The 23256-nt window shown below is 35.9% G+C and overlaps 1 protein-coding gene across 23 annotated transcripts in view; it reads left to right on the top strand.

Moving 5' to 3' along the window:
- The window catches only part of per (period), a 221500-nt gene that overhangs the window by 50736 nt on the left and 147508 nt on the right, over positions 1-23256 (top strand). For all 23 annotated transcript variants that reach the window (XM_067130139.1, XM_067130140.1, XM_067130134.1 and 20 more), the window contains exons 3-4: positions 7010-7115; positions 8654-8728. In XM_067130139.1, coding sequence (XP_066986240.1) covers positions 7010-7115; positions 8654-8728 — 181 coding nt within the window. The remainder of the gene's footprint in view (positions 1-7009; positions 7116-8653; positions 8729-23256) is intronic.

Below are 23256 nucleotides of genomic sequence, written 5' to 3'. Positions count from 1 at the left end.
AATAACCTCAAAGGTCCCAGTGCTTCGCCTTTGGCCTATTTTTCTCTATTCAATTTAATTAATTTCAATTCAAAACTATTATTATTGAACTGACATACTTGCAGTTACTATCCAGACCCTTTCGAGAAACTTCCAGAACCGACTGCGCTCCTAGGAGCGTTGCTTGACTGGTAGATTTTATACGCTGAGCTAGGGGTTGCAGCCGCTAAGGTCATGGACCCTTTTTCATAGGAGGCATAATATTCCTCATTCCATAGAATTTTCGTTCGATTAGATTGTAGATTGTTCTCAAGAATGCTGGAACTGACCTGACGCCACTGAACTACAGATAGTATTGTCCACTTTCTGTTCCTGGTTGTGAATATTCAGTTTTGTATAGGTCAAGAACACTGGCAGATAGTGCTACGTTTGCTTTTATGTTCAGCTGGGCTTGTCACTCTTACTTAGTGTTTACTAGGTATTGCCAAATACACCATGATTGATATCCTACCTCCTGATGAGACACATAATGAATAGTGAATAGACAGAAGCAATGCTTTGGTCAAGAAGCAATTCAAGAAGCATTCAGAAGCAATGCAGTATTCAAGAAGCATTCAGAAGCAATGCAATGTTCAAGAAGCAGTCAGAAGCAATGCAGTGTTCAAGAAGCATTCAGAAGCAATGTAGTGTTCAAAAAGCAATTCAAGAAGCATTCAGAAGCAATGCAGTGTTCAAGAAGCATTCAGAAGCAATGCAACGTTCAAGAAGCAACTCAAGAAACATTCAGAAGCAATGCAACGTTCAATAAGCATTCAGAAGCAAGACAGTGTTCAAGAAGCAACTCAAGAAACATTCAGAAGCAATGCAACGTTCAAGAAGCGATTCAAGAAGCATTCAGAAGCAATGCAGTGTTCAAGAAGCAATTCAAGAAGCATTCAGAAGCAATGCAGTGTTCAAGAAGTAATTCAGGAAGCATTCAGAAGCAATGCTGTGTTCAAGAAGCAATTCAGAAGCATTCAGAAGCAATGCTGTGTTCAAGAAGCAATTCTAGAAGCATTCAGAAGCAATGCATTGTTCAAGAAGCATTCAGAAGCAATGCAGTGTTCGACAAGCAACTTAAGAAGCATTCAGAAGCAATGCAACGTTCAAGAAGCAACTCAAGAAACATTCAGAAGCAATGCAACGTTCAAGAAGCAACTCAAGAAGCATTCAGAAGCAATGCAATGTTCAAGAAGCAACTCAAGAAGCATTCAGAAGCAATGCAACGTTCAAGAAGCAATTCAAGAAGCATTCAGAAACAATGCAACGTTCAAGAAGCAATTCAAGAAACATTCAGAAGCAATGCAACGTTCAAGAAGCAATTCAAGAAGCATTCAGAAGCGATGCAATGTTCAAGAAGTAACTCAAGAAACATTCAGAAGCAATGCAACGTTCAAGAAGCAATTCAAGAAGCATTCAGAAGCAATGCATTGTTCAAGAAGCAATTCAAGAAGCATTCAGAAGCAATGCAGTGTTCAAGAAGCAACTTAAGAAGCATTCAGAAGCAATGCAACGTTCAAGAAGCAACTCAAGAAACATTCAGAAGCAATGCAACGTTCAAGAAGCAACTCAAGAAGCATTCAGAAACAATGCAATGTTCAAGAAGCAACTCAAGAAGCATTCAGAAGCAATGCAACGTTCAAGAAGCAATTCAAGAAGCATTCGGAAGCAATGCAGTGTTCAAGAAGCAATTCAAGAAGCATTCAGAAGCAATTCAAGAAGTATTCAGAAGCCATGCAGTGTTCAAGAAGCAATTCAAGAAGCATTCAGAAGCAATGCAGTGTTCAAAAAGCAATTCAAGAAGCATTCAGAAGCAATGCAGTGTTCAAGAAGCAATTCAAGAAGCATTCAGAAGCAATGCAGTGTTCAAGAAGCGATTCAAGAAGCAATTCGAGAAGCATTCAGAAGCAGTGCAGTGTTCAAGAAGCATCCAGAAGCAATGCAATGTTCAAGACCTTCCCGATGCGGCCATGACGGCAATAAACGCATATCGATCGATCTCCTTGGCGTCAATGACAAGGGATGATTAAACTGGTGGTCTCCGTTCCATCTGTGGCAACGGATTAACATTATTTCAATGATCTCCTTGGCGTCCGTAACAACGAATAAGCAAAAACAGAACAGTATACTTGACTATTTCAGTTGCCAGTTTCTCGGCTGGAATAATGTTCTTCTTAACTATTGTTTAGTTATGACAGAACTTGCTTATTACTTTGTTTACAATTAAGGGTTCGCGAAAGAGTTGTTAGTGTCCAGACCCATGGTTTTTCATTTTTTGCCGTTTTTCTAGTGCTTGCAAGTAATTGTCTAACGAATTAGTATCCCGTAGGGGGATAGTGCCGTCAGTGCACCTCATGCGGTGCGCTGTAGGCATTACTTAAGGTTCTTTGCAGCATCTCATCGGCCCCTAGCTGCAATCCTTTTCATTTCTCTTACTGTACCTACGGGGCTTGATGATTGGAGGGTGGATGATCAACATACCAATTTGCGGCCCCCTAGCCTCAGTAGTTTTTAAGATCAGAGGGTGGACAGAAAAAGTGCGGGCAGAAGAAGGTACGGACGGACAGACAAAGCTATCTCAGTAGTTTTCTTTTACAGAAAACTAAAACTTGTAATCACTCTCAGCAACTCATCTTCTAACCTGACATGCTCACCACCTTCCACATTGCCTCTGATAGTTCTATCAAGCATTTTCAAGGTTCGTGCAGGCCACCTACAACTTTATCCCTTTTCTCTCAGTCTTCTCACATAAGTGTTTCACAACATGCACTTGATTCACATACTACACTGTTCCTTTCCTAAATTCACACTGTTTGCCCTGATCAATCCTTTATGTTACTTGTCTTGTGTTCTGAACAAAATTTTTTTTTCAATATTACCTTCCCTAGTATACTGAGTAAGGTTAAGACCCAGTTTCTTGCAGTTTTCAATATCATCTATACCCATATGCAGTCAAACAGTCATTTCTTTTAACAATTTTTTTAGAAACTCTTATCCAGACGTACTATACACTCTTGTTACCAATCTTACTTTCTCAGTCAAAATCTTACAATTCACCCTCCATTGTATAATATGTAATGTTAAGATCAAATATTGTTTTCGTTTCCGGTGTTATCTGTATTTAAGTGCAGTCAAACAATTATTTCTTTACTCATTCTCTCAAGATTTTTCTTCATCCCGACGTAACATACACACCCTGGTCAGCTGCTTGGTCACAGTTTCTCTACCTTAATGTTGTGTTCCACATCGGAGTTTATCAGCAGAATGTCAGACTCCTATAGAACATGGGCCACTCACCTCTACCATGTACATACTCCTGAACAGCCTAGATATTACGCCCTCGTTCGAGAAACATCTTCCACCACTTCTAGCCAGCACAGTGCACCTCATGCGGTGCACTTTAGGCATTACTTAAGGTTCTTTGCAGCAACCCTTCGGCCCCTAACTGCAACCCCCTTGATTCCTTTTACGATACCTCCGTTCCTGTTAGCTTTCTTCCGTCTTACTTTCCACCATCTGCTAATAATTGTTTCATCATTATTTTCAGATCTGAATGACCACATAGGTCCCAACGCTGGGCCTTTGGCATAAATTTTTGCATTCTAATTCTAATCAGCACTATCTCGGTCTTTTTTTTTTAATTCATTTTGGCAACTATCGAATTATACGCCAAACCAGCTCGAACTGCTGATGGTGGCTCTGTACTTCTTTTCGTCTTTCAACACTTCTTAATGCTCAAATATATCCAAACAGTCCGTCAGAATATCTTCCAAATTTTTCCTCACCCATTTCCACTCAACGCCTATCTTGAACTTCCAGTAAAGATTGTTAATATAATAATCATCTGATGTATTTCAAGCTGATACTTCCTTATGCAGTTATCTCGTTGAAATCTTCCCTTTTAGTTTTCTGAAAAGAAAACTGTTGTGCCGGTCTTGTCTGTCCGTCCGCACGTTTTTCTGTCCGTCCTCAGATCTTAAGAACTACTGAGTCTAGAGGGCTGCAAATTGGTGTGTTGATCATTCACCCTCTAATCATCAAACATACCAAATTGCAGCCCTCTAGCCTCAGTAGTTTTTATTTTATTTAATGTTAAATTTAGCCATAATCGTGCTTCTGGTAACGATATAGGATAGGCCACCACCTGGCAGTGGTTAAAGTTTCATGGGCCGCGGCTTATACAGCATTATACCGAGACCACCGAAAGATAGATCTATTTTCGGTGGCCTTGAAATAAACAGATACAAATTTTCACCTCCATACGAACATTTATTGCTCCATTTTCCTGGACCCCACGTTTATATAGCACAGTTTAAATATTAATTTAAGTCTTTCATAAAAAAAAGAGAATTTTAAAAGCTTATTTTTTTTAATAAAGTTAAATGATAAAGTTAACGGAAACAGAGAATCTGCAAATAATTAAACGTGCCAGACTTCGCTATTCTTTGCCAGCGATAGGAGCTCGTTCGCCAAACCAGCACGTGTAGCCTATAACAATGCAGTTGTTGCCAGACGTTGTGCTGCCTTAGGGAAATGCACACATCGCATCTTTCTTCCTGTTGAGAGAGAGAGAGAGAGAGAGAGAGAATGCCAATTCATGTATATACATCTCTTCAGAGAGAGAGAGAGAGAGAGAGTGGGAATGCCAATGTATGTATGTACATCTCTCCATACACGCACACACACATACACACACACACACACACACACACAAGAGAGAGAGAGAGAGAGAGAGAGAGAGAGAGAGAGAGACAGTGGGAATGCCAGTGCATGCATGTACATCTCTCACACACACACACACAAGAGAGAGAGAGAGAGAGAGAGAGAGAGAGAGAGAGAGAGAGAGAGAGAGGTATCTGAAATAGCTGCACTTATTTGGTGTTCAGGTTGATGGCTGCTCTTGTCGGAATCTGGAGCGTCGTCTGCAAACATCGATTAATTTGATCACATTATTTGGCAGCACTGAAGTGTACTGACCCCTATTTGATAAATAATAAAAAAATATATGATCAAAAATCTTTTACGGGAAATGGTTGGCGAGGAACCTGGCGAGTCTAACTCACGTTTTCTCGAACAAATAGAAGAAAATATTTGAAATTCTTGGCAGCCGCTCAGCCCACCTTTATGCAACAGATTTCCACGGCACGTGTGTCCTTGCAGTTTGTACGTTTTACTTAATCCATATGTTTTGCTGTACGATTTTTTTGTTTAAATGTCGGTATTGGTTAAACCGGCTGAGACTTGTTTTGGCACTTGAAAATTTTTATTGAGATTTTGCGCAACTGAATTTTGCAGGAGTGAGGCTTTTGCCCTTTTGACCTTGTTGCTAACATAAGTTTACTTCATTATTCAAACACCTGATTTGTTCTTCTGCCAAAATTGCTTGGCATATTTTTTAAACTTTGGCAAAATAAGAACAATATAGGTAAGATTTGTCTCGGTTAAATATTAGATCTAGCTTAATTTACCTTAACTTTTCACTCATATCTGACCGCTCTCCTAACAATTGATTTATAGTGCAGCCGCGAGATTTTCCTCCTTTTACACCTTTCAAACCTTTTTACTGTCAATTTCAGTTTCATTGTTGAATGACCTCATAGGTCCCAGCTGTTAGCCTGTGGCCAAAATTTTATATATTCTATTCTTTTCTGTGAGGTAGCAAAGTATAACGGCTGTCAGTAGTCATTTCATTGCATGAAGTGAGGAAATAATGTTTTTGTTGGAAATAATACTTTACACGTGCTTGTAATATTGTAGTATATATAGATAGTTGTTTTAGAGATCAAAACAAGCGCTTTGTATGCTTATTCTCGTATCCGTTGCCAGCAATATCAAGCTGCATTCGCCGCGGTGGGTATTCATTAATGTTCGGGTGAGTCAGCCGAAGGGGGAAGACCCTGTAGCATATGTCAACCACCTACGCGTATGTCGAGTTAAACTGTCAGAATACCCTTGAACAGAAAAAATGACAGAATACCCTTGAACAGAAAAAATGTCAGGATACCCTTGCACAGAAAAAATGTCAGAATGCCCTTGAACAGAAAAAATGTCAGAATACCCTTGAACAGAAAAATGTCAGAATACCCTTGCGCAGAAAAAATGTCAGAATGCCCTTGCACAGGAAAAATATCAGAATACCCTTGCAGAGAAAAAATTTCAGAATACTCTTGCACAAAAAAAATGTCAGAATACCCTTGAGCAGAAAAAATGTCAGAATACCCTTGAACAGAAAAAATGTCAGAATACCCTTGTGCAGAAAAATTTTTTAGAATACTCTTGCACAGAAAAAATGTCAGAATACCCTTGCGCAGAAAAAATGTCAGAATACCCTTGCACAGAAAAAATGTCAGAATACCCTTGAACAGAAAAAATGTCAGAATACCCTTGTGCAGAAAAAAATGTTAGAATACTCTTGCACAGAAAAAATGTCAGAATACCCTTGCGCAGAAAAAATGTCAGAATACCCTTGCACAGAAAAAATGTCAGAATACCCTTGAACAGAAAAAATGTCAGAATACCCTTGCAAAGAAAATTGAATTACTAGTCTTTAAAAATGCGGCCTAAGTTTAAGCTACAGAATGAAAGACAGCTGTTCTTTCAACTCACATTTTTAACGCGATATCAACGAGTATTATTCTATGACCCCTATAGCCGGGTAGTGCCGTCAGTGCACCTCACGCGGTGCACTGCAGGCATTACTTAACGGTCTTTGCAGCTTCCCTTCGGCCCATAGCTGCAACTTCCTTCTTTCATTTTACTGGACTTCTGCTCATATTCTCTTTCTTCCCTCTGAATTTCCACCGTCTCTCTAACAATTGTTTCAGAGTGCAACTGCGAGGGTTTCAAACCTTCTTACTGCCAAATTCCCTTTCAGCACTGAATGACCTCTTACGTCCCAGCGCTTGGTCTTTGGCCTGAATTCTATATTCTATTCTCAGTTCTCATTATTCTCTGACGGAATGATAAACCCTTTTGTCTTTTCTCTTTCCAGTTGGGACTATGGAGGAGCAGGCGATGGACGACGCCAAGAATCCCGGTCAGCAGGAGTCGGCTTACGGATCCCTGGAATCGTCATCACAAGGCCAGTCGCAGAAAAGGTAGGCGTCACGAGTGGGAAGCAGGATTGAATGGGCTGAATCTTGTGAATGGCCAGTTGTTACTGTGTGTGCCATTTATTCTTGTGTGGTGGCTTTGATAGTGTTGTCGTTAGCGTCATCTTGATGTCAACACATGCACGGTTGCTGGATTGCCATCTATGCGCAATTCTGACAACTGAAAATCGGGTGTTACGTCATGGTGACCTATTACCGATATGTACCTCGGCGCTGGCAGATAGCATTTAAGTACGTCCATTGTTATATTCTTGAAGACTGGTATATGACGTCAGTAAAATATTTGAATTTGCCAGTAATAAATGCATTCAAGTACTGTTTCGTATGAACTCTTTTCATGCTGTTTTGTAGACTTTTTATTCAGTTTTGCAGCGTTTACGCAGATATTTTCTTATTTTTTTTCATTGTATTGTCCTAGATAGTTTCAGACCACTACGGAGTCCAGAAAAATTTCATGGGGAGGGGCACCAATTTTCATATTATACACACACACACATATATATTATATATATATATGTTAATAAAATTATTTTTATTATTATTGTTATTATTATTGTTTTTTTTTTTCAAAATTTTATTTCTATAATAGATTTATTTTTTCCCACTTTTATATTTCTCATGTGTGTTATTATTATCTAAATCTTCAGTATTATTATTTTGTCATTATTTTTCATGGGAGGGGGCTGTTTTTATTTTTTTATTTTTAGAGTATTTGAATGCTACCTACACTATCTCGCACGTTGTAAACTTAAGGTATATATATATATATATATATATATATATATATATATATATATATATATATATATATATATATATGTGTGTGTGTGTGTGTGTGTGTGTGTGTGTGTATATATATGGAATATAACAGTACTATGTCGTACTTCTCAGAAATGTGATCACAATGGAGTGCATGTTATAACTTCCTGTGTATTAAAAATAAACATATACAAAAAAACTTAGAGCTTTCGTCCAGCTACTGTCGACTTGTTCATCAAAACAAGTCCACAACACTTGGACGAAAGTTCTAAGTTTTTGTATAAGTTTATTTTTAATACACAGGAAGTTTTATAACAATGACTCCATTGTGATCTAACCTTACATTTCTGAGAAGTAAGACATATATATATATATATATATATATATATATATATATATATATATATATATATATATATATATATGTGTGTGTGTGTGTGTGTGTGTGTGTGTGTATGTGTGTCTATGTATGTTTATGTGTGTATATATATACATACATATATAAACACACATATTTGGTAATTTTTTAACTATAAGCACCAAGGATCTTCATATGATTTGAATCATAATCAGGAGTACAATAAAACAGTTAATGGAGGGTATGATAAGGCTAGAATTTGTAGCTTGAATGTGGAAAAGGGTACCAGGGAAATGCTGATTATTATTATTATTATTTATATTATTATTATTATTATTATTATTATTATTACTGAGAAGGAACAGACATTTCAGAGAGCTAACGAATCTTCTCTCTTTCTTTGCAGCAGCTACAGCGGAAGCAAAAGTCTCAACAGCGGCTCGAGTCACAGCAGTGGATTTGGCGACCATGCAGATTACAGGTAAGTTGACAGATTGACTAATTTAGCGTTTTAACTTTACGTCACAACCCCCTTAGGTAAGTCGATCGTAAAGCTGGTCTTCTCTCTTGGCGATAAGATTTATTACTGATTTGCTTGAAGGTAACTAATTTGCTATCCATTTCAGAGACTGCGAGCCATCGTTTTTCTCAAATATCTTTTAAACTAACTATTCGATCGAAATGGTACTTTGACACAGAGTACAAGACACCTCCCGCTAATTTTTGGTAAAATAGTGCATTGTCAAATGGTGTTAATTAAGGCGTTTGCTCTCGACTTTCAAAGACAAAGTCGCATGGGTCAGCAGGACTAATCTACGCAGTCGAACGTATGCTACCCCCCATAGACAGGAAAGGGGAGGGGCGGAGATGGGGAGGCCAGGAAAGTGGGTTGAGGGAGGGATGAGGAGGGGAAGGGAGAAGGAGGGACGGGAGGGGGATAAAGGACGTTCGAATGCATAGTTTGGCGATGCTTAGCAACACCATGTAAGTCAAGAGTAAACGCCTTAACTAACACCATTTGACAATGCACTATATTACCAAAAACTAGAGGGAGGTGTCTTGTATACTGTGTCAAACTACCACTTCGATCAAATAATCAGTTTGAAAGGTATTTGAGAAAAACGATGACTCGCGGTCCCTGCAATGGATAGTAGTGTTTTAACGTTACTCGAAGTGCAGGAGCATGTTAGAGAAAGGTAAAAAAAAATGCCACGGGACGAAGACTAAAATTTTTATTTTATTATTATTACGTTTTACGTTCTGATTGTAATTAAGAGGGAGAGAACAAAGACTAGAATTGCTGGCTTTTGTTTATGGTTGTTCTTACCGCAAATTTCTCTTTACCAGAGAAATGTTATCAAACTCCGACATCTTTCAAGCTGTTAGATCCAGCAAAGAGTCTGATTAGCCAGCAAACAGAACCGCTTGTTACTGTAAATAGATGGCCAGCCCTATGAGAGCTGCAAGTCAGCTCAGTGGTCTGTTAAACTACTTTATTACTATATAAATAGATATCGTAGAGACAAGGTTTGTAACAGTCTTTGGATATCAGGTCGAGTTCACAACCATCTTATTCAGTGGAAGAAGCTACCGCCAATTTAGGCGCACTGGTATTGAACAGGAGTTTAGCAGCAAGATGATTGGGGTTATTTGTAGAAATACCAGGAATTCGTCCTATATTCGTAAGAGGTTAAAGGATAGAAAGAAAAATAAGAATCGAAACCGTTTTAGCATCAGTGATTATTGTGAGGATATTGTGAAGAGTGTTAAGTTACTGTTGAACTGTAAATAATGATCTATGTGGGCGACAGTACTCTTATTACTCTGTCTTGCCCAGCTTTCTCTAGCTTACTTTTTTTTAATAGACGAACACTGATTTTATATCTAATTCATACCACAGATATCAAATTAAATTCTTATATTTTTAATGAATTTTAGATTTACGGACAAATTTTTAGAATTGTTCTTGGGTTTCTTGACATACAACTCGGATCCAAATGGGTACCAGTTTCTTAAAATGAAATGAAAATGAAAATGACAGTCTGGTGCCAACGCTGCATATCTTGGATCCGAAAATGAAAATGACGATCTCAGAATGAAATGAAAATGCAAATGAGGTCTCATAATGAAATGAAAATGAAAATGAGACCTCAAAACGAAATGAAAATGAGATCTCAAAATTAAATGAAAATGAAAATAAGATCTCAAAATGAAATAAAAACGAAAATGAGATCTCAAAACGAAATGAAAATGAAAATGAGATCCCAAAATGAAGTGAAAATGAAAATGAGATCTCAGAATGAAATGAAAATGAAAATTGAGATCGCAAAATGAAATGAAAATTGGATCTCAGAATGAAATGAAAATAAAATGGGATCTCAAAACGAAATGAAAATGAAAATGACGATCTCAAAACGAAATGAAAATGCAAATGACGATCTCAGAATGAATTGAAAATGAAAATGAGATCTCAGAATAAAATGAAAATGAGATCTCAAAACGAAATGAAAATGAAAATGAGATCTCAAAACGAAATGAAAATAAAAATGAGATCTCAAAATGAAAATGAAAATGAAATCTCAAAATGAAATTAAAATAAAAATGAGATCTCAAAACGAAATGAAAATGCAAATGGCGATCTCAGAATGAAATAAAAAATAAATGAGATCTCAAAACGAAATGAAAATGAAAATTGAGATCTCAAAACGAAATGAAAATGCAAATGGTAACTCAGAATGAAATGGAAATGAAAATGAGATCTCAACGAAATGAAAATAAAAATGAGATCTCAAAACGAAATGAAAATGCAAATGGTAACTCAGAATGAAATGAAAATGAAAATGAGATCTCAAAACGAAATGAAAATGAATATGAGATCTCAAAACGAAATGAAAATGAAAATGGCGATCTCAGAATGAAATGAAAATGAAAATGAAATCTCAAAACAAATAAAAATGAAAATGAGATCTCAAAGCGAAATGAAAATGCAAATGCGATCTCAGAATGGATTGAAAATGAAAATGAGATCTCAAAACGAATTGAAAATAAAAATGAGATCTCAAAACGAAATGAAAATGCAAATGGCAACTCAGAAGGAAATGAAAATGAAAATGATATCTCAAAACGAAATGAAAATAAAAATGAGATCTCAAAACGAAATGAAAATAAAAATGAGATCTCAAAACGAAATGAAAATGCAAATGGCGATCTCAGAATGAAATGAAAATAAAAATGAGATCTCAAAACGAAATGAAAATAAAAATGAGATCTCAAAACGAAATGAAAATGAAAATGAGATCTCAAAACGAAATGAAAATGATAATGAAATCTCAAACGAAATGAAAATGAAAATGAGATCTCAAAATGAAATGAAAATGACGATCTGGTGTCAACGTTGCATGTCTTAGAGCCCAGGCATCTCAAATGTTCATATAGGCTATATTCATCTTACGCAAAACCGCTTTTTATATTTCGGAATTTGTGCCGTCACACTTTTACAGAAATAGTTATTTTTGTTGATTTAAGTCCTGTGTGTACAGCCCCCAACGTTTTCTTGGGTATTTTCAATTCTTTTTTTTTATGTGATGTCCGAGATTTTCCTGTCGCGTTGCAAACTTCCTTACTAATGCTGTTGATAAACCGGTCGCCTGTATTCAAATCTTGTCGCTATTTCCACAAATACAAATATAATATTATAACATTACTCTTCTTATCTTTTGGAACGAGATGTATTCATTTTAGTTTTCTGTAAAAGAAAACTATTGTGCCGTCTTTGTCTGTCCGTCCGCCCTCAGATCATAAAAAACTAATCATCCACCCTCCAATCATCAAACATACCAAATTGCAGCCCTGTAGCCTCAGCAGGTTTTATTTTATTTAAGGTTCAAGTTAGCCATAATCGTGCATCTGGCAACGATGTAGTACAGGCCACCGGGCCCTTGCTGAAAGTTTCATGGGCTGCGGCTCATACAACATTATACCGAGACCACCGAAAGATAGTTATATTTTCGGTGGCCTTGATTATACGCTGTACAGAAAACTCGATTGCTCCGAAGAAAACTTCGGCGCATTTTTTACTCGTTTATTTCCTATTATCAAGGCGAATTTATAGAATGCTATTAAAGGATCTCGTAAGGTCGAGTTGACCTTCAAAAATGTGGGTTGATTTTGTGCCTCAGGAGCGAGTGTGCAAGTATGTAAGGTAAATGATAGCGCGGGCTCTTTCTTAGTAATTTTTGTAAATAACTCTAGCTCTCATATTAACATACCCTCCCACGCTGCATTGCAGCCAGAGCAATAGGCGTATATCGACTTGTCTGTGGGAAGGAATGACCCTTCACATACAATAGAGCTTGGATGGCAGCATCGATCATTAACATTTAGGGCTCGCTCGGATGTGTAAGAATGAAGTGAGGGGACAGGTGTGTGTTTGTGTGTGTGTGTGGGTGTGTGTTTGTGTGTGTGAAGGCTAAAATACCGGAAGCGTTGATATTGAACAACTCTTTAACCCTTCCCTGCAGATGAAAAGGGTGTCTTTAGTCTAACTTTCTGGAACCTTTCTAAAAAATCTGCAACGTTTTCAGACAGTTATCGAATGGCTTGTGGTAATGAATTCCATTGCCAACGACCCTCACCTCATCCCACCATCACAACAATCACACCACTACCTCAGTTATGTTTCAAGATCCTTTTAAGACTAACTGAATCGAAATCCGGTTAGCCTTACACCATGAAAAATGGCTAACCGAATCCAAATCCTCTTGACCGTACATACGGAAAAATTGAACGCCTGAGCTCTTCCAAATTTTGAAATCCTCCCAGGTGTAACGAATTGCAAATGGATTTTATTTTATGCTGGTAAATGGAAAAAAATTTACACTTATATATTTTACCCATCAATTAAAGTCAGGCCCAGAGGGATAATTAAATTAATACAGAATGAACACTTACAAATTTGATTTAAGCCAGAAATATGTCTGAAGAAGTCAGGGCCAAAAAAAAAAAAAAAACTACCAACGCTTTTTTCCTGACGTAAATAGCAAAAAAAAAAAAAAAAAAAAGAAATGTTATTGTCCCTTATAAAGTAAACTGCTGCCTCTTCTCGCTTCTAAAGAAATATTTCCCTGCATAACTGCACAGCTCTCAGTAGAACGTACAGTATAGTGCTAATCCGATGTTCAGGCAGACCAGGCTAAAGAATTCTTTGACGTGGGTGACAAAGACTTTTCCCACGAAATAAAAAAATCTAGGAAGAATGAATGGAAGGGAAAATCACACACACACAAAAAATAAATAAACACAGTACCTGGACTAATCACTTCACTGCCGTGTTGATAAAAAAAACTTTAATTCAGTTGCGGTAACACATTTATCTTCTGAGGCGCTAATCCTTTGCGAATGGTGGCATTGCTAAAATTTCAAACTTATCCACTTGTTCGCTGATTAAGCCAGGTAGACTAAAAGCGGAGAGAGAGAGAGAGAGAGAGAGAGAGAGAGAGAGAGAGAGAGAGAGAGAGAGAGAGAGAGCTCATAAAATAATTCAGTCTTATAAGGATTAAAATTGTTGCATCAGAACCTTTGAGAAACGAATTCTGAAACCATCAAGAAAACACACACACACACACACACACACACACACACACACACACACAGAGAGAGAGAGAGAGAGAGAGAGAGAGAGAGAGAGAGAGAGAGAGAGAGAGAGAGAGAGAGAGCTCTAATAAAATCATTGAGTCTTACAAGCATTAAAATCTTGTCGCATCAGAAGCTCTCAGAAACGAAATCTGAAACCATCAGCACAACCCACCACTACTTTTTACGAGAGGTCTGCGGCATCCCACCAGATAAATAAAGCAGAAACGATCATCACTGATTTATCAGGAGGGCAGCGAAATCAACACCGACTATCAGTAATTTTACCGAAGCTCTTGAAAAACTTTTATTCTTTCATATCAAGCAAGAAGCTGAAGAAAAGGAGGAGGGTCTGTGGCCTGAAAGCAGACTGGCTTAGGGCTCGACGACCTCTCAGATCAAATCGGTCGTTTTCATCAGGGAACATAATTTTCTTTTCATCATCGTCTCAAATAACAGAACGCACCTTGCCAAGCGCACTGAATGTATAGCATCGCCACTCCTTTCATGATTCTTACGTCTTGGGATTCTTACGTCTTGGCATCAGAATAGCATATGTTATTAGTATATACTCTTATGGAACGAGGCGAAAGGTCACGAACTTTTTATAGCAAGCTTATACAGAATAGAGTTCCCGTATGTAGTTCTCACCATCTTTTCCAGAATCCCAAAATTCTGTTTAAATATAAAATCATGATTCAGGCAGTGATAATAAATTTTTAAAATTATTTTTAAATATTTTTTGTAAGTGGTATAAGCACGAAAAAAATGTTATTTCAACGATGTGGCTAGAACGGAATGAACGTACATTATTCATAAGAAAAAACGTCTACTTCAATGAAAAAAACCCTGTGACAAAGACTTCAGATATTCACGTGATACTTTGTTTTTTTGCTGGGTATGAGAAACTTGTGCTGGAAAGATTAGTTCTAAAAATAAAACAAGATAAAATGCGCCCAAGTTTCTTCAGCGTAATCGAGTTTTCTGTACAGCCTACAGTCAAGGACACCGAAATAGATCTATCTTTCGGTGGTCTCGGTATAATGCTGTATGACCCGCGGCCCGTGAAACTTAAACCACGGCCCGGTGGTGGCCTATCCATCGCTGCCAGAAGCACGATTATGGCTAACTTTAACCTTAAATAAAATAAAAACTACTGAGGCTAGAGGGCTGCAATTTGGTATGTTTGATGATTGGAGGGTGGATGATCAACATAACAATTTGCAGCCCTCTAGCCTCAGTAGTTTTTAAGAAGAAGTGCGGACAGAGTAAAGTGCGGACGGACAGACAAAGCCATCTCAATAGTGTTCTTTTACAGTAAACTGAAAAGCAGTGGTTGAAGATGATTTTGGTGTGTCTCTGATATTACAAGTGCGAAAAGATTGCTACTCACTCACCACAGGATTATTTTGTAGAAGAGGGGAGTGGAGTTTTTCATGCTCTGCGTTTGCCATTAAGCTTCAGTTTCCTTGTATTCCCATCCAAAATCAAGTGGACGATTTGTTATTCTTTTGCACGTAGAACAGAAACGTTTCGCCTGGCACGTCCGGTTTTATGTGTGCTCAGTTGGGCTTTTGGAAAGGGGTTCTTATTCAGCTTTGAAGTGAATTTTTAATGCTGCATTGTGTATACAGCCATTTTACCAGTATTATTGGGATTCTGTCTGTTCCATTTTTTCAAGGAAAACATGCTTTTTAGTTTTCTGCTAAAGTAAACTATTGAGATGGCTATTTGTCTGTCCGTACGCACTTTTCTGTCCGCCCTCAATCTTAAAAACTACTGAGGCTAGAGGGCTGCAAATTGGTATGTTGATCATCCACCTTCCAGTCATCAAACATACCAAATGGCAGCCCTTTAGCCTCAGTAGTTTTTATTTTACTAAAGGTTAAATTTAGCCATATGACGAAGTCATGAAAATTCTTTCATGGAGGCTTGCGACTGATCAGAATAAAACAGAGGTTTTTGAAAATCGCTTTCATATATGCCAGAGTGGAGAAACTCCCATTGGTATGACTAGGTATTCGAGTTCAGTGGATAAGCACATTGCTCCTATAAACGTATTTATATAAACATATATAGAAGCCAATATGAGGACACGAACCTATGAAAGTGTCTTGTGACTGTACATATATTTCTGCATGAGGTATGAAAATCCTTAAAACACACACGTAGTTGTGAACATATACATATACATATACACACACATATATATACACATACATACACAGATATGATTTAGATTTTAAGCTCTTTCCTTTTTCAAGGTTGTCCCCCCACCCAGAATGGCAATAACCACTGCCACATTCACACTTTAAATGGTAAATCGAGATTGATAAACTGACAGAAACTCCTCAGCAGCGGATCTAACACTTGCAAACAGTGCACCTAACATCTCTTCACATTTCACACTCATTTCCTGGCTACTGAAATTCTTCAAAACCAGTACCTCTTCCATGCTGTCAAACCAGCACATTCTAGATCTTCTTCGCTTCCTTCCTCCAAACGCTTTTGAACTATAGTTTTTTAGTTTTCTGTGAAAGAAAACTTTTGTGCCGGCTTTGTCTGTCCGTCCGCGCTTTTTCTGTCCGCCCTCAGATCTTAAAAACTGTTGAAGCTAGAGGGATGCAAATTAGGATGTTGATCATCCACCTCAATCATCAAACATTCCAAATTACAGCCCTCTAGCCTCAGTAGTTTTTATTGTATTTAAGTTTAAAGTTAGCCATAATCGTGCTTCTGGCAACGATATAGGATAGGTCACCACCGGCCCTTGGATAAAGTTTCATGGGCCACTGCTCATACAGCATTATACATTGTACGGGAAACTCGGTTGCGCCGAAGAAACTTAGGCGCCTTTTTTACTTGTTTTATCTTTTTTGGTATCAACAACTCGGTCGTCTTCCATTTTCCTCATGTGAGCAAATCATCGCAAGATCATCTGATACATTTTTTCACATGGGGTAACCCAACCAGTTACCGCCTCTCCTACGTACTCCACAATTTGAGCAGTTTCAGTCCTTCTTACTTCACATACACTGCGCAAACAATTCATCTTAACAAGTTCAGTCACCCTTTTCATTCGCACCAACTCCCACACTTCACTTCCGTGAAGGAGAATAGGCTCAGCAACCCCTTCATACATTCACTCTTTTGTTGCCATAGACACTTATCTTCTCTTGTGGAGCTTTTGCACGTACGATGCTAATGTTCATGTATCACATACTTTGCGGCACTCTCATCCTGCCGCCATCCAGTTCAATTACATCCAGATGCTTATGATAATCAACTGCCAACATTCACCACCATTCATGTTAACACGCATTGCCCCACCTGTCAGGCTTTCATAAACCCTTACAGCTTTATTCATGGTCGTGCATCCTTTCGACTCCCTATTCTTTCAACGCCTATCGAATATTCATGATAATTAACCCCTGGAGATTCCAAAGACACGTTGATTTGTCATGTGCAATCCTACCTCAGGGCTGCCTTTGACGTGTTCACATGTCTTGTTAAGGTATATTTTAATTCATTGCTGCGTGTCATGACGAAAGAACTTAAGCATTATATCAGAAGTTATTTTTCATATGTCAGTAGTTATTTTTCTGAGCGTATGACATATATATGTATAAATATATATAAAAAAATAATATATATATATATATATATATATATATATATATATATATATATATATATATATATATATATATGAATGAATTTTATCACATCACCGTGATTCATATACAAGCATTGTTACAAACGTCCTTTACTATCCAATTGCTCTGCCTGGGAAATAATATATTTTCATATACGTATGTTAAAGTATTATTTCCGAGGCAGAGCGAATTGATATTAAAAGACATTTGTGACTCAGTGCTTATATATATATATATATATATATATATATATATATATATATATATATATTATTATAATTTTTACATATAACTTTGTAAGGAAAACTTCACAGCACAGGGACTCACAAACATAAAATTCTCCTCGTCTCTCTCTCTCTCTCTCTCTCTCTCTCCATGGTAAACATCTTTCAGACCTGTGTAAACAAAAGCTTTAGAAATTTCGGTAAAAAATAACAGAAATTTTCCCCGTGTTTCGATTGCTTCTCTACGGAATAGAGTTACTGGGAAAATACAAGATATATATACATATATATATATATATATATATATGTATATATATACTTACATGTATATATGTATATATGTATCTTGTATTTTCCAGTCACATAATTTTATTTATGTAACTTGTATTTATGCATATACCCCCCCACCTTCTCTCTCTCTCTCTCTCTCTCTCTCTCTCTCTCTCTCTCTCTCTCTCTCTCTCTCTCTCTCTGTGTGTGTGTGTGTGTATTGTCAACGTCATTAAAATCTCCGTAAGCAAAAGCTTTAAACTTGTTGATAGAACTATTTGTATGTTATTAGCACTGTGCAGCAGCTGGCATAAGCATCAATAAGCTGTATCATTTGAATGGTGCAGAAGGGATTAATATACATTATTTATTCCTTCATTTCTGGCGAATATTTTTTACGGCAAAATATATATATTCCTTCATTTCTGGCGACTATTCTTTTCTACAGCAATCTAGAAAAATTTTTTGTTGATGGCTACTTTCATCTCATTATTTGGAATTTTTATTTATTCTTTTTCCATTTTTTGAAACTGCTGTTACTACTTTAAAGTACGGCAACTCGCCTTGAATATGCTACTATTATTAATATTAAGTTTACAAAGATAGTGCAATGGAAGATAACTCTTCATGGATGTGCGAGTGAGCATAAAAAAAATTTCTGTCTTTCTTCTTCTGCTTTACTTCACAAAACCTGGCAGACATATCAATAAACAAATGACCATTTATCAATGTTTTGAACAGTAAAAACATTATAAATATATATATATATATATATATATATATATATATATATATATATATATATATATATATATATATATATAAAATTTTACCATTCAAAACATTGATAAATGGTCATTTGTTTTATATATATATATATATATATATATATATATATATATGTGTGTGTGTGTGTGTATCAATTATTTCATATATATACAGTATACGTACATATATCCATATATTTATATATTATATATATCAATTATTTAATTTTTTTGAATTTTTTAAGACAAACTAGAGAAACTTTTATTATCAGCCAACTTCAGCTCATCACTTTCATTTTTTAAGTACTATATACAGTGATAAAGTTATTTTTTAAATAATATATACAACAAAATTATTTTCTAAATACTATATACAGTTATAAAGTTATTTTTCAAATACTATATACAGTGATAAAGTTATTTTCTACATACTATATACAGTTATCAAGTTATTTTTCAAATACTATATATAGTGATAGTTATTTTCTTAATACTACATACAGTGATAAAGTTATTTTTCAAATACTATATACAGTGATAAAGTTATTTTCTAAATGCTATATACAGTGATAAATTTATTTTTCAAATACTATATACAGTGATAAATTTATTTTCTAAATACTATATACAGTTATAAAGTTATTTTCAAATACTATATACAGTGATAAAGTTATTTTCTACATACTATATACAGTTATCAAGTTATTTTTCAAATACTATATATATTGATAGTTATTTTCTTAATACTACATACAGTGATAAAGTTATTTTTCAAATACTATATACAGTGATAAAGTTATTTTCTAAATACTATATACAGTGCTAAAGTTATTTTTCAGATACTATATACAGTGATAAATTTATTTTCTAAATACTATATACAGTTATAAAGTTATTTTTCAAATACTATATACAGTGATAAAGTTATTTTCTACATACTATATACAGTTATCAAGTTATTTTTCAAATACTATATATAGTGATAAAGTTATTTTCTTAATACTACATACAATGATAAAGTTATTTTTCAAATACTACATACAGTGATAAAGTTATTTTCTAAATACTATGTACAGTGATAAAGTTATTTTTCAAATACTGTATACAGTGATGAAGTTATTTTCTAAATACTATATACAGTTATAAAGTTATTTTTCAAATACTATATACAGTGATAAAGTTATTTTTTTAAATACAGTATACAGTGATAAAGGTACTTAGCATAAAAAAAAGTATATGAAAACCCGTGTCCAGTCGTGAAAATGAACTTGACAAACGCTTCTTGCAGAAAAATATTTTTAATGTGAAGCACTGCAGTAAGTGAAAAATTGCTTGAATTTGCGAGTTAACCTCGTAAGGTTAACCTTTTGAATAAAATCCTGATGCATATGTAGTAGAATTCAGTTGGTGATACACAGGAAAAAAATATTTACAGGAGAAACAATTCAGTGGCTTTTGTTTGCTAGACCCAAGTGTAATTTTTTTCTGTTTTGATTTTCCTGTGTTGTGGGGAAAGGAGGAGGGTGTTAGTCTGTTGTGACGTAACTGGCGCTTTAGGACTTGTTTTTTTCGTGGTGGTTTTGATATTTTTGTGGTTGCCAAAATAATTTAAAAATTTGGTACCAGTCTTCATTATCCAATGAAATGCAATATTCAGAGTTGCTTATATATTATATTGCATCAAAACACATAATTAGAATATGTTGTCCAGAAGAATATATATATATATATATATATATATATATATATATATATATATATATATATATATATATATATATATATATATATATATATATATATAATGTGTGTGTATGTTGTGTGTACAGTATGTACAATATATATATATATATATATATATATATATATATATATATATATATATATATATATATATATATATATATATATATATTAAACAACCGAAATTTTCGCTACTACCAGTTTATCTCTAGCAGACAATCACTTAATATTGTGTAACAATTACTGAAGTGCTGAGTTAAGTTTTGTGTTTGAAATGTAAGGTAACTGATATTGCTCTCCATATTCATGTTTTTGACATATTTTTCGATTAATAACTTGAACATTCTTACTTGTAATGGCAAGGGACATCACAATGCACCAATATTACCGAAACTATAATCTCTGCAAAGTCGTCGATCACACTTTGTAAATGGTAATGAGGAAACTTAGTAAGTAACTTACATTAACTGAAATTGCCTAAGGCTAGTAGGATAACAAAGATGATGGAGCTGTTAATTGGGTACAGTTTATCCAGCGTTACGAGACAGTAATAGCTAAAATGATAATAATTCACAAAACTGTAGTGGCAGACTCACATGTTTTGGCAACACCTTTCTGGGTCAAGATCCTGAGAATAACTAGGCACCACTGGGCTAGATGTTCTTCTTCACGTAAGTCTAAGCTGCGCCATAACCAGAAATTGCTTGTCCTTTAAGTTGCTTTAACACTTGCGCCCACGGCCTCCAACCTGTAGGCTTGTCTATTACATATGAGCCATTACAAAGAACAGTAGTAGTAGTACAGTATTTGGAGACATGTTAGAGCAGTGTCTGGAGCTTCTTTCTGTTGAAGCAAGATGAGATGCTCGTGGTAAGTTCACCGATCGTAGTACTAAGCCACAGAGCTGTGACACGGACTTTCAGTGATTAAGTATACCTTAGTTTTACCAGACCACTGAGCTGATTAACAGCTCTCCTAGGGCTGGCCCGAAGGATTAGACTTATTTTACGTGGCTAAGAACCAATTGGTTACTTAGCAACGGGACCTAACAGCTTATTGTCAGTGATTGAGTCACATAATTGCAGAATCCATTCATTGAAGCCATGCTACGGTTTTTATTTTTTTTAATGTGTAATCAAATTACGTCTATGGAAATATAAATTCAAAAATATATGGAAATATGCAAATGCATCAGAACAAGCAGATCCTATGAAACAGAAAACATAATTTGAAAAGGTCGCTGAATTAGAAAGCGTGACCAAACATACAAAAAAGTATCTAAGAGTGTCGTCTGCTAAAAAAAAAACCTCAGCGTTACGTCTGGGGAGAGACGGCGCAGGAACTGTACTCAAATGCAAAACTTCGAAATTGAAAGGGTTCTTCACGATGTCTGAGAACTGAACTTACAAATTATTACCCCACTTAATACTGTCTTCACACACGATTGAAAAATATGCAGTATAAATAAATAAATAAATAAATAAATGAAAAGAGGAAGAAACATGTAGCCCGGGTCTCTTTTTATTTAGTTTTCTGTAAAAAAAAACTATGGAGATGGCTTTTTGTCTGTCCGCCCGCCCTCAGATCTTAAAAACTACTGAGGCTAAAGGGCTGCAAATTGGTATGTTGATCATCCACCCTCCAGTCATCAAACATAGCAAATTGCAGCCCTCTAGCCTCAGTAGTTCATGTTTTATTTAAGGCTAAAGTTAGCCACGATTTTCATAACAAGTTTCGAAAGAAACAAACCACCCTGAAAAGTGTAATGAACATTTGTTAGAATGCCTGATGTACGATTTTTTTTTTTTTTTACTGCGTATGGATGTGCATGTGTCTTAGTTTGTGCATTCTTTGTTACCAGTTACAGTTGAATTACATGTTGGTGAAACTTCCTGCGGGAAACGTTTGTAAATACAAATAAGGTGTATTGTGTATGGCTTGTGAATACAAGGGAAGAATCCGTGGAATTAAACAAGTATTCATTGTATGGAGAGCCCCGTAGGGGGGTAGTGCCATCAGTGCACCTCATGCGGTGCACTGTAGGCATTACTTAAGGTTCATTGCAGCGTGCCTTCGGGCCATAGCTGCAACCCTTTTATTCCTTTTACTGCAGTCCTTTCACATTCTCTTTTTTCCACCTTACTTCCCAACCTCTCCTAACAATTGATTCATTGTGCAACTGCGAGGTTTTTCTCCTGTTACACCTTTCAAACCTTTTACTGTCAATTTCCTTTTCAGCGCTGAATGACGTCATAGGTCCCAGTGCTTGGCCTTTGGCCAAAATTCTATATTCAGTTCACTTCAATTCATTGTTTGGAGAGAAAAAAAGATTCAGTCGGTGTATGCTAAGTTAGCCTGTGCTTGTATTAAAAGGATTTCTTGTAAAGATCTGATTGAGCTAAAAGGCTCTTTGCAGCATTGTAACTTGTATAAAATATTTTAAAAACGTCTGCTTGAAGGATAAAAGAAATTAAGCATGATAATCTAAAGCAGACTAATGCCAGTTTTAGCCAGCTCTATTCTCGAATATAATTTGTTTTTGCCAACGATATTGACCCGATATTGATCAGTGAGGAGAGGACTGAGATTTCATTTCTGACATATCATCAGATGAACTCTCATCTTTGCCATGAGCCATGTTATTTGGTATATATGAGTTTTGTAATTATGTTTGTCACGATGACGAAAGGTGCCATCATGTATGTGTTTATGTAGCAG

Source organism: Macrobrachium rosenbergii, chromosome 28 (genome assembly GCF_040412425.1).
Source record: "Macrobrachium rosenbergii isolate ZJJX-2024 chromosome 28, ASM4041242v1, whole genome shotgun sequence".
Classification (NCBI taxonomy): Eukaryota; Metazoa; Arthropoda; class Malacostraca; order Decapoda; family Palaemonidae; genus Macrobrachium; species Macrobrachium rosenbergii.
Note: the sequence above shows the minus strand (reverse complement) of the source record. Positions and strands in the feature narration are given on the sequence as shown.